Source organism: Dermacentor variabilis, unplaced genomic scaffold (genome assembly GCF_050947875.1).
Source record: "Dermacentor variabilis isolate Ectoservices unplaced genomic scaffold, ASM5094787v1 scaffold_13, whole genome shotgun sequence".
NCBI classification, from domain to species: domain Eukaryota; kingdom Metazoa; phylum Arthropoda; class Arachnida; order Ixodida; family Ixodidae; genus Dermacentor; species Dermacentor variabilis.
This window is the reverse complement of record NW_027460291.1, coordinates 2,566,370-2,579,185: the sequence shown is the minus strand read 5'-3', so window position 1 is coordinate 2,579,185 and position 12,816 is coordinate 2,566,370. Positions and strand designations below refer to the sequence as shown.

General features: G+C 44.1%; 1 protein-coding gene across 3 annotated transcripts in view; it reads right to left on the bottom strand.

Annotated features, from left to right (window-relative positions):
- LOC142566836 (nose resistant to fluoxetine protein 6-like) overlaps nt 1–12,816 on the bottom strand; it is a 231,487-nt gene that overhangs the window by 44,546 nt on the left and 174,125 nt on the right. For all 3 annotated transcript variants that reach the window (XM_075677736.1, XM_075677735.1, XM_075677734.1), the window contains exons 9-10: nt 5,786–5,951; nt 982–1,061 (exon numbers count right to left, since the gene is read on the bottom strand). In XM_075677736.1, coding sequence (XP_075533851.1) covers nt 982–1,061; nt 5,786–5,951 — 246 coding nt within the window. The remainder of the gene's footprint in view (nt 1–981; nt 1,062–5,785; nt 5,952–12,816) is intronic.

Sequence of the window (12,816 nt, the reverse complement as noted above, 5' to 3'; positions counted from 1 at the left end):
AAACGCCAATGACCCGTTTAAAGATGAAAAGTGATTTAGTTTCTTTCCTATAATTGTCCTCTGGCACTGGAGCATTATCAGTGTTAATAGACGACTACGACGTGTGCTAGCTACACTTCTAGCCTGAGAATATGGGCAAACGGAACTGAACTTCAGCCGGTGTAAAAAAAAAAAAGCTGAAAAAGAAATTACCATCAATCAATTAATCGAGTCTCCATTTATGGAATGGAGGTAGCGTTTCTTCTGTACGGGCACGTTCGTACACATGCTACAGTTACTCTAGGGCATGATAAGTTCAACAGGCGCTAAAGCGTAGCAGATTTCACATTGAAAAAATTTAAAGAAGTAAACAGCATAAGCAAACGCAGTAGCCGCAGCACAGTATTCGAGTACTCAAAATGATATATTGTAACCCACGCTATTGAGTGTAGTTAATTGGTTCAATAGCGTTCGCTGTCAAACTTGCCACATCTCAGGGCCACATTTAAGGAGCATCTTGGTGTCAGTCACGATGGCTCAGTGTCTTCGGCCTACTCTGGCCGAACATGATGTGACGGGTTTGATTTTCAACATTTCGATGTTGGCGGAATGCGAAACGCTCGAATACCAAGCGCTGCGTCTTGTTAGAGAAAAACCAGTGGTCTAAATAATCAGGAGCCGTCTCCTACGGCATCACTTAGCCCAAGTGATATTTTTGAAGATTATAAGCCCCATCGAGCCATCCGTATAACGTAGTGATTCTGTGCTCCCAATTTCTTTCTCATCATCCAGCACTCACGAACGCCCACGCGGTGATTCTATAATCGTTACGTTATCCGGGACCAACATGGAATCTCAATACTAGTGCCACCCTCTTCTAGTTCGCTCCATATTGGTAGAAGTATTAAGGCTCGAAAAAAAAAAACGGAGACGACGAGACACATGAACAGGACAAGTACCCTATGGCATCGCAGTAGTCGTAATATGGACGCTTGGACCCACCTGCCCATAAGTATAGATGTCACAAGCACCACAGGAAATATCTGTAGGTCAGCGCTGATGTACCAGTAGTGGGGTTGACACTGCAAACCAAAAGGGGTAATGAAAGAATACATTAGCATAATAAGGCGCAATAATTGCCGATAAATGAGTATGCCATTGCGACAAAAAATTATCCCCCTAAACATCGTACAGTGTATTCATTAGAAACAACAAATAACGCTGTTCAAAGTCTGTCTGTCTGTATACCCAATAACGGCCGAGTACATATTCGTCTATTTTTGCAGCGCGGAGGTGGGAGGACATAAATTACGATAAGGACTATATGGAGTTGAACATGCTGCAATCATACCTAACACTTGGTGTTGGTAAGTTTTACGTCGGAGAGGTATCGGCAGTGGTGACTGACAATATACCACATTCCTTTCACAGTAACGAACGTTCGTGACTTATCTAAGGCGCACGTACGCGGCATACACGTGAGTTCCCGAGCACAAATGCACGGTGGCATAAAGTGAACCTGTGTTACAACAAAGCGAAAAAATACGCTTTTCCCGCAAGAGCAAAGAAAGACACGGAAGCCTGTAGTTATGTAAGAAAGAGAAAGCGGAAAAGAAAGGCAGAGACGCAAACTGGCCCCACGTCCACACTGCCACCCTGAACAGTGCGAACAGGTTGACCGTACGCACCGAGAGAAAACTGCGCGCGCAGCTGGACGTCAAATCTATGCCGGCTGCCATGGTGGCCACTTCAGGAAGTGCATTGATGCGAGCGCCGCTTCCGTAGCTGGCGACAGAGGTAAGCCGCAATCTAAACACCCTTGGTGCAGTGAATGTCGTCGAGTCCTGTCTGGAGGACAAGGGTAAAGCAGCGGGAGCAGAGACGTTCGAAGGACGCTCACGCCTGTCGAGCCCATTGAAATAAGCAACCAAGAAGACTTTTGCGAGTGCTGCTCCCGTCCACAAGAAACAAAATATCGCACATCAGCGAGAGACAATTTGTAGTAGCTGCAGCTTCGGGTAGATGTAGAATACACAGCTCGAGAGATAGCGGTAACTACAGCCAGTTCGTGTGACGTAAGCAGCCGGTGTACCGAGTTCTCTGGCAGCATCTACTCTAGCTAGACAAAAGGTGTCAAATGTGTCTAAGTACCAACCTGGGATGACTACGTGCCAGGTGAACACAAATATGCCGCGTGACCTGGAAGCCTCAAAAAACCCAAGTTCTGTCTTTTATCACGAGCACAATTGTGAGGCCCTCAAAATTTCGGATAATAACAGTTCATAATTTTCATACCAGAATATCGACAGCTGATTTTTAATCGCGTAAGGCTGTGCATTTTTCAGCGGTCTCCACATGTGGACAGACGGCCGGCAAGCTCAACGCCGTTGACGTTATGTGAGACACTGTCAAGTTTGGAAAGATTGGATGCACTTTATAGACGATCACAAGGAAGAAGATAGGAGAGGCGCAAGCTAACAACTGAGGTTTATTCGAGGGAAACACTTAAATATGAAATCATGCCAGCGCAATCTTTCCAAATACAATGAACCAACTTGCCCAACAACGCACTCTGCTAAACTGTCAAAATTGTATTGTCTAATTTAGCCAGCCAGATAATGGCGCCAGAGCATGTGGGCAAAAGTGCGTATGTGTAATTATGCATCAAGTGTCCATACGCCGCTTGCAGCACAGGCAATCTCAGGCACATTGTATGCTGTGCGAGGCACAACAAGGAAGGGAACTAGTCTTGCCGTGAGCGAGTTCGATAGAGAACATGAGGGTCTGCCGCGAGACGAGAAAATCTTGCACGGTGTCTCTTCATTAGCAAGTAATGCAGATAGATAGGTGTTTTACCTTTAGGAGATCGCTAACGTTGCATTCTACGAGAGTCGGCGCTAGTCGTAGTCTTTGGCAATGCCTATCATAGCAGCCGTTAATGCGCACTGAGGGAAAGTGCACGAGTCCGGATAGCCGGGTCAAGGTCAAGAGTGAAAAGATTAGACTTTCACGTTTGTTACAACACTGGAAAGCTCTGCCATAAAATGTGATCAAAATTGCGCACAAATGCGGTACCGAATTGACTGGCATAAACCATGTTTTAGCGACAAAGAAGTTGGCCATGAAGGAGGTCCTGCTTCTCTGGTATGCTTATAAGAAAACAATCATTTGCTCCATTGCTTTCTCCTTTCCCTTTTCTTCCCTTTCCCATTCCCCAACGCTGAGCCTAGAACAATGCAGTTCAGGCCGACCTCTTAGCTTTTCACCCATAATGAATCTCTCTCCCTCTAAGAGAGGGATCGTCAATCGATCATCGGGAAACAATGAGCCCTGTCACATTATTTGACTTCCCTTGCGGCTATCATGGTCTTGGCAGTAAACGCCACAAGCGCCCACCTTTCAAAATAGATACGCTGGCCTCATTGGCCGAGAGAGTGTGACATCAACGTGGCAGCCCGTTGAGGTGGCGCGCGCACCTGAAGAAGAGGTAAAACAGAGGTTTAGAGGCAGATATTGTCTTGGCGTATCGAAAACTGCCATGTGAAAGGGAAAGTCCTTGAAAGTCCGATGAGGACAAGTTTCAGTAATGTGGTGCGGATAGCATGCCTTAGTCAGGAGGTTCACTTGAACTATCCGCAGTATCCACAAAGAAGCCGTGATTGCTCAAGTACTTATCCACTTGAACATTGGCACGCCAGTTCACACAAGTTTCGGCGTGGTCCAGTAACATAGAATCAAAATGGAAAATAGAGAGAGAGAGAGAGAAGGAGAGAGTTATTATGATGATGCAAAAAATTAGAGGCCGGCCTTGATTGAAGTTTTGACCTACTACACGGAATTCGAGAAGGCAAATGCAAGTAAAAAGAGAAAGAGAGAACAGTGGTCATCATGAGGACGAATGCACTGGTTCGAATGAACCAAAACAGCAAAGTCCATCGGAAAACTCAAATCGAGACCATTGTCGTGCAGCAATATCTCGACATCTCTTATGGTACTTCGCCGACGAGAATGGGCTGGCCAGAGTCCCAAGACGAACGTTCCCAATAAAGGTAGATTGCTGAAATTTTACTATGCTCTGCTACTGATTGTCTTTCCAGTTGGTGCTGCAGGCACATGCACAATTCTTAAGTTAAATATACAAAAACACGTAACTCTATATTCGAGAAGGTGCACGGTTGATTTCTCGCTGCTTCCGCTTGCATTGTTTTCACAGAATAATATCATTATGAACAAATTAATTAAATAAATGTATTAAAAGAAAAGCTCCTAAAGTCTATCTATAATGCCTATTTTAGTTTTACTCACAGGTGTTGATTTGTTGTTTTATATACTGCTAAAATATTTCTTCGATATAGGTTGATAACTGTAATTGCGTTTCCTTCATTTTTTTGCCGAGTTTAATATTTAGTTCTTATTTGCACTAATACAAGCTAAATATATTTATACCCCTACTAGCCACTCCCTATGCATCTAAACGTATTTTCTCTATTCTGTCATATAAATAGAAAGAATCAAATTGAATTGCATTAAAGAGACAGAAACCCTACACACACATATATATGTATAGTACCTTACTTACACAGCGGTTTGCATTGATTTTCGTGGAGCCCTCCTGTACATGGAGTGCTTGAAAGAAAACAGTGCCACTACCAGCAGTTATAACAGCTCGGTTTATGCGCATCGAACGCTTGCATTCATTGTGTGTCGTGCGGCTCCACAGAGCACTGAAGCCATCTCGCACGGTGGTAAGCGTTGAAGAAATGAAGCTACCGGCTAGGAGCTCACGGCTCTGTGTCAGAATCGTGGCGTATGCGGGAAGCGTTCGAAAGAAGAAAACTCACCGCTGTGCTACGCAGAGGCGCACAAAACAGGCCGAAAAAAAAAGGGAAAATAGGCGCACGCCATCGCTCAGCGCAAAGGAGAAGCAGCTCTCGACGCTATGCCGCAAACAAGGAAGGCCCCAGAAAAGTAAACTTTGAGAAAAAAACAGAAAACTTTTTGTTGACTGCGCCTACGCAGTTGTTTTAAAATTCCGTCCACGTGGGAGCGTTGCTAAGTTGACCAAACAGGCCGATGCTTGAGCGACCGGCTGAGACAGCATGCGTACTCATTAAAGGGTCATTACCCAGTGATTCTGCCTAGCACCGCAAGGAATGCGGCTGCCAGCCTACCTTTAATAAATGCACAAAATTACGTAAATATGAAGAGAAAAAAGCACGTGAGATTTGCAAAGCATTTTTTGTCGAATCGCATGGAAACTCATGCGTCAGCGTACCCTCTGTTTCCCTGCATTGCTGCGAGATTATCTATTTGTTAAAAACGTGACAGCCTGCTTTGACGTCACACGTGGTGCGATGATTTTAATCCTATCCCTGCGAAGACACCGTGTTTGTGTTGGTCTTCGGCGCTGAGCCAGTGTTTTGTAGATATTACATTCCCCGCAATTAACCAGTGGCCCAGAGCCTAGTCTGTCGTCATCACTTCGTCCCGTCCAAGCGATGTTTGTTCCCGTCCTAATGATGTACCAACCAGCACACTCCAGCAGACTCCTAAAACGAGCATCACGTGTCCCTAAAATGCTCGACAACGATTTCCCTTGCTTGTTAACTCTCATTAACGCTCACATGCATTCTTGCTCCTTTCGTTTTCAGCACAGTTGCAACATCTGGGGGCAATGCTGCGCAGTTACAGGACAACGCTTGTCCACCTTTTACAGCGCTTAAAAAAACTTTATACGTGACTGGCTTTCCACTACACCCTGAAGCTCAGTGTTAGGGAGCCAGGGAAAAGCTGACACATAGCATACCGATTCCTCGTAGGAGTAGAAATTGTGTATGTTGAGCAGCACGGACCACCAGGAGCGGTGGCAGTTGCCAATGGCCCGTGCCACCTTCTCGTTCCAGATGGGACCAGATGCCAGCTCCGGAAGCAGAAACAGCACCGTCATGCAAACCGCAGCCACCGGCACCAACCTGCGAGAGCGCATCCTTGCACTTTGCTGCTATGCAGTCTCTCCAATGATGGATAAAGACCAAAACACACAAAGGACTGCCCGCGCACTTGCAAACTGACCGCGTTTTCTGCGCGTCCTGTTCTTTGATTATTGTTCTTTCTTTATTTACTTATTTCCTTGAAGACCCCACACGGGGGTGTTACATAAGCGGTGGGATTACAACAACAGTTAAAACAATATTATTTAGGGTGATAGAAGCGTTGACACTTCTTCCGTGAATGCAGATGAACTTGTGATGACAGCGATGTGGTAAAGAAGGCCGTTCCCGTCTACAACTACACGAGGGAAAAACAAGGACGAAAAAGTGACAGTGCGCGTTTTGGGGCGAGTACGACGTGATGTTCGTGCCGGCGGTGAAATGTATGGTGCGATGGCGAGCGGGCTGTAAAAAAAAATGTGAAATAATGAAAAGCCGGCGATGCGACGGTGATACGAAGGAGTTGGTAAACTGGAGTCTGCTTTTAAGGATGATACGTTGATGTAAGAATTTGCTGAGTCAATGAACCTGGCAGCGCAATTCTGAACGGCTTCAAGGGCGTCAATAAGGTAAATTTCATGCGGGCACCAGATAGCAGAAGCGTATTCAAGTTTAGGTCTGATGAACGATTTGTATGCTAGTAGTTTTACGTGCGGAGGAGCTTCTCGTAAGTGGCATTTAAAAAACCGAACTTTTTGTTAGCAGATGTTATAACGTTATCCACATGCCAACACCAGTCAAGGTCGTGAGAAATTTTGATGCCTAAGTACTGGAAACATTTAACTGGTTCAAAAGGCTTGTAGTAGGATTAGCCAGTCATTACATGAATTTTGAATATTATTAGGTCGTTCTGAAGCAATACTTGGTCACTGATGTTAGTTATGGTGCGGTAGACAACACAATCATCAGAAAATACGTGGATGTGACTGGAGACATTAAGTGGTCGATCATTAATATATATTAGGGAAAGGAGGAGTCCTAGCACAGAGCTCTGTGGAACACCTCATGTTACAGGAAGTGGGTCAGAAGCACTATTATCGCTTTGCACAAACTGTGAGCGATTAGTAAGGTATCCTTGCATCCATCTTAGAACGTTAGGGAGAATATTCAACTGTGAAAGTGTTAGAATCAAGTGTTGGTGAGCTACTTTGTCAAAGGCTTTTGCGAAATCGAGGAAAATTGAGTCAGTCTGTGTATTAGAATCGAGGTTTGAATGCAGATCATGAAGAAAGATGGCCAACCTGGTTTCACAAGAAAATTGATTTGCGCAAGCCGTGCTGTGATGAATGAAAAAAATCGTTTCAATCGTGAAAGTCCAATAATTGTGAGAAAATGACATGTGCCATGATTTTGCAAGGAACGCTTGTTATGGAAATCGGGCGGTAGTTTAGTGGTGAGTTCCTATTATGTGATATGTATACCAGAACGACCTTGCTCACTTTCCATTTGATCGGTAGGTTACCTGTGGTTAATGATTGTGAAAACAGCAAGATTAAAAAGGAAGCAGAAAAATTTTGGTGTTTTTAGGAGATTTTGTCAGGGCCAACAGACGATGACATCTTGAGGTTTTCTGTTATGCTGCAGGTACCGTTTAATGAAAAATTGATGGCAGGAATTTATGGCATGGCAGGAGCAGACATGCTTTGAATGGGCGTATCGGATTCCATGGTGAAAATTGAAGAAAACGTTGCGTTAGAAATGTTAGCGCAGTCTGCATCTGATAAAGGATCACCCATTTCGTTCGAAATACTGATAATACGGGGTGTGCGGGTATTAACGATGCGGCAAAAATTTTCCAGGGTTATCGGTTATCATGCGGTGAAGGTCGTTACGATAGAACGAGTGTTTATGTCTGCGGATAGCGTCCAAGTGCACACGTTCAGACTCGTAGTATCTTTCCGAAGCGCGGGGGCTTGATTTCATTTTTGCTGATCGAAAAAGATGTTTCTTTTTATTCTCGATGGTTTTAAGTGTTTTGTTAAACCATGGCTGATGTCGGTTAGCGCGAACGGTTATAGTTAGAATGTACCTGTCTGCTACGGCGTCAAGTTTATTCTGAAGGAGAGATCAGTTGTTTTCCACAGAGCGCAAATTAAAACTTGATTCGAAATTTTCATAAAAGTCGTGTAGTTCTTGAATTATTGGAGTGTAGTTGCCTTTGTCATAGAGGCGGGTAACCTTTTTGTAAGAACGACGTAAGCTGGCAATAAAGGTAAAGGTGGCATGGATTACTTTATGATCACTAATTTTGCGGAGGTAGTTAATGGTTGACAGACTTTCGGGATGAGTGGTTAATATGAGATCTAAAATGTTCTCAGTAGCCTGTGTTACGCATGTTGGTTTAGTTACTAATGGCGTTAAGTTGAAGTTAAGGCATACGTCTAGGAAGTCCTTAGCACCTACTTGGTTTGAACGTAGTTGCGCAGAAGGCCCAGTCAATGTTTGGATACTCTAAAACTCCGAAGAGCAAGATAGATGCATTCGAGTCCTTTTTCGCTAAGTGAACCACGATATTGTTAATTTTGAGAGGAAAATCAGCAGGACTGTTAGGGGCCGTTAATACACACCGAGAAGCAGCAGCTCTAGATTAACATTGAATTTTCGCCATAGGATTTCTAATTCAGATGTTACGACAATCACGCAGCGGGATAGCTGCTCATTCACAGAAATAAAAATACCTCCCCCTCTAGACCTCTGCCTATCTTTGCGGATCACTGAAAACTTAGGAAAGTCGGTGAGGATTTCTACGTCAGAAACATCAAAAAACCGTGTTTCGGTGAGTACGAGAAGATTACCTTCAGATGATGGCAGAAGGTTTCATATGATAATACGTTTAGGAAGAGAACTGCGTATGTTAGAAAAAATGACTGATAAAGAAAACGGCGGTTCAGGAATAGGTGTTGAACGTTGAACTGTCTGTCGGTTGCTGCGCTGTATCGATAATTCCTTGACTTGTTGGGACGATTCGTCAAAAAAGAATCACTTGGGCCCGATATGCAAAGTTTTATACCGAAGTGAAAAAGGTACGGCTTTGCATATGTGATGTGCATATGTGATATGTGATTTGATTGTGGCATATGTGGTGAGGTGCTTTGCGTGCAGTTTCAGTTTCTTTGGAAAAATTTTCGCCTATGCTGAATGCTGTGCGCTTCAACTTTCGGCGGTTTGCCAAAATTGCGACTTTTGTTTATAAATTACAAAATCTAATGATAATGGGACGCTTTCGGCTGTGAATTTGGCGTGCAAGGCCAAATTCCCGGCCATTAATAAATCATAATTTGTTAATAAAGGTAAATGCGGGACAGGTTGCCATCAAGGGTGATGATGCCCGTCGCTCCTTCTCTCTTAGGCAAATAGTACCTATAAGAAAAATTGACTCGCCATCCCGGCCCTGCGAAAGTAGAAGTCTAGGGAGGTTGCTTCAAAACCACCACTACAACTGCTGAGGGACGTATAGTATGCTTAATTTATGCTTCTGATGCTTGTTTTTAGCTTGTTCTTTATTATACCGTATGCTGTTCTCTGTGTTCTATGGTTGATTTCAATTAATGTACGCACTGTTCGCTTCACTTTGCTGAGCACTTGTAGCCTGAGCCTTATTAGGGTATGAGCCACTGCATTTGTTGGCTTGCTTACGGAGGTATAACAATTAGGAGGCATGACATGGTATAAGCAATTGCTTACGGCGGAGTGAGCCATTGCATTTTTGCTTTCTTGCGGGATTATGAGCTATTGCTGATGATTGTAGATGCTTTTTTCGCGCTTGTTCTTTATTTAAACGCATGCTGTTCTATAGGTTGTATGCATGATTCCAGTGAAAGTATGCACTGTTCGCTTAACTTTGCTGAGTGCTTGTAGCGTCTGCATTACGACTGGGATGAGCCATTGCAATTTCATTTCCTTGAGGGGGTACGAGCCATTGATTATGATGATAATTTCTGCTCGCGGACGACCAAGAAAAATGCCGACCACCCAAAGGCTAACAGCTTCGCTGTAAAATAGGACAGCACGTTTGTTACGCACCACATCGTTCTTGACGTGTTGCGCACTTTTTGTGCGTCTTTGTGTAGAATGCGCAAGAAATTGCGCGACCACGCCCAGCAATAAGTTCTGCTTTTTAATAGCATTCAAGTTCAGTATACTAGAACCTCTGCAATTTTTTTGGAACATTACCTTTGCCCAGTTTGACCTCCGCATGTGGCGAGATCATGCGATTGCACGCGTGTGACGCACAAAAAGGCCGTTTTTTACGAGAAGAGTATAGAAAGCGATGCATGCATTTTTATTCTCTTTAGTATTGTTATAGGGCGCAGCGCTGGCATAGAGGTAGAACATCTGCCTCGCATGCAAAAGCACCGTGGTTCGTATGCCGGTGCCGCGCAATTTTCCACCATGTTAAAAAAATCCTCGTGTTGATAAAACTGCATAAACAGGCCTGCAGAGCGGCCTGATCCCGGTGACCAGAAGCGGCAATGTACTCCATCACCAGAGCAGGATTGGCCACCCTGGTGCAGTACTTGGCCACAACCTCCTATATGAATTTAACAATAAAACCACGGCCCTCAGTGCCCAGCAGCTGCGAAGCAACTGACCACGGCGGTGGTCAGACCTGTGACGCAGCAGAGGGTGGTAAGAATCTTTGGGTCCGAACAGGCCGTCATTGGAATCTGAATCTGGCGACGTTTAACGCTAGAAAATCATCTAGTGAGGCAAGCTTAGCAGTGCTATTGGAGGAATTAGCGGGCAGTAAATGGGATAAGTGAGGTTATGAGGACAAAAGACGAATATACAGTGCTAAAATGCGGGCAGGTCCTGTGCTACTGGGGCTTCGTGGAGAGACGAGAACTAGAAGTCAGATTCTTGATTCATAAGGATATAGCTGGTAACATACAGGAATTCTATAGCATTAACGAGAGGGTGGCAGGTCTTGATGTGAAACTTAATAACAGGTACCAATTGAAGGTCGTACAAGCGTACACCCCTAAACCCAGCCATGTTGATCAGTAAGTCGAAAGCTTCTACGAAACCGTGGAATCGGCGATGAATAAAGTCAAAATACAGTATACTGATGGGCGACTTCAATGCCAGGGTAGGCAAGAGGCAGGCTGGAGACAAGTCAGTGGGGGAATATGGCATATGTTCTAGGAATAGCAGGGGAGAGTTATTAGTAGACTTGGTAGAACGGAATATTATGCGGATAACGAATACCTGCTTTGTCAAGCGGGAGAGCCAAAAGTGGACGTGGAGGAGCCCGAATAGCCCGACTAGAAATGATATAGACCACATATATTGGGCTAACCCTGGAATCGTAAAAGATGTGGACATGCTCGGCAAGGTGCGCTGCAGCGACCATAGGATAGTAAGAGCTCGAAGTAGCCTATACTTGAGGAGGGTGCAGAAAAAAACTTGTGCATAAGAAGCCGATCAATGAGCTAGCGGTAAGAGAGAAAATAGAAGAATTCCGGATCAAGCTACAGAACAGATATTCGGCTTTAACTCAGGAAGAGGACCTTAGTGTTGAAGCAATTAACGACAATCTTATGGGCATCATCAAAGAGTGTGCAATAGAAATCGGTGGTAACTTCGTTAGACAGGATACCAGTAAGCTATCGCAGGAGACGAAAGTTCTGATTAAGAAACGTCTATGTATGAAAGCCTCTAACCCTAGAGTTAGATTAGAACTGGCAGAACATTCCAAGTTAGTCAAGAAGCTTAAGACAGCTGACATATGAAGTATAATATGGATAGAATTGAACATGCTCTGAGGAACTAATTAAGCCTAAAAGCAGTGAAGAAGAAACAAAGAATAGACAAAAATCAGATGTATGCGTTAAGACACAAAGCCGGCAATATCATTACTAATATGGATGAGATAGTTCAAGTGGCTCAGGAGTTCTATAGAGATTTATACAGTTCCAGTGGTACCCACGACGATAATGGAAGAGAGAATAGTCCAGAGGAATTTGACATCGCACAAGTAACGCCGGAAGAAGTAACGAAAACCTTGGGAGCTATGCAAAGACAGCAGGGGAGGATCAGGTAACCGCAGATTTGTTGATGAATGGTGGGTAGAAGATTCCACAAAAACTGGCCACCCTGTATACGCAATGCCTTATGACCTCGAGCGTACCGGAATCTTGAAAAAACGCAAAGAGAATCCGAATCCATAAGAAAGGGGACGCCAAAGACTTGAAAAATTATACACCGATCAGCTGACTGTCCGTTGCCTACAAAGTATTTACTAAGGCAATCGCAAATAGAATCAGGAACACCTTAGACTTTTGTCAACCAAAGGACCATACAGGATTTCGTAAAGCCTACTCAACAATAGACCATATTCACATTATCAATCAGGTGATAGAGAAATGTGCGCAATGTAATCAACCCTTATATGTAGCTTTCATTGATTACGAGAACGCGTTTGATTCAGTCGAAACCTCGGCAGTCATGGATGCATTACGGAATCAGGGTGTAGACAAACCGTATGCAAAAATAGTGAAAGATATCTATAGCGGCTCCTTAGCCACCGTAGTCATCCATAAAGAAAGCAACGAAATCCCAATAAAGAAAGGCGTCAGACAGGTAGATACGATCTCTCCAATGATATACCTGGCGTGCTTACAGGAGCTATTCAGAGACCTGGAGGGGGAAGAATTGGGGATAAGAGTTAATGGAGAGTATCACAGTAACTTGCGATTCGCTGATGATATTGCCTTGCTTAGTAACTCAGGGGACCAATTGCCATGCATGCTTACTGACCTGGAGAGGCAAAGCAGAAGGGTGGGTGTAAAAATTAATATTTGGAACACTAATGTTTAACAGTCACCGAAGAGAACAACAGTTTACT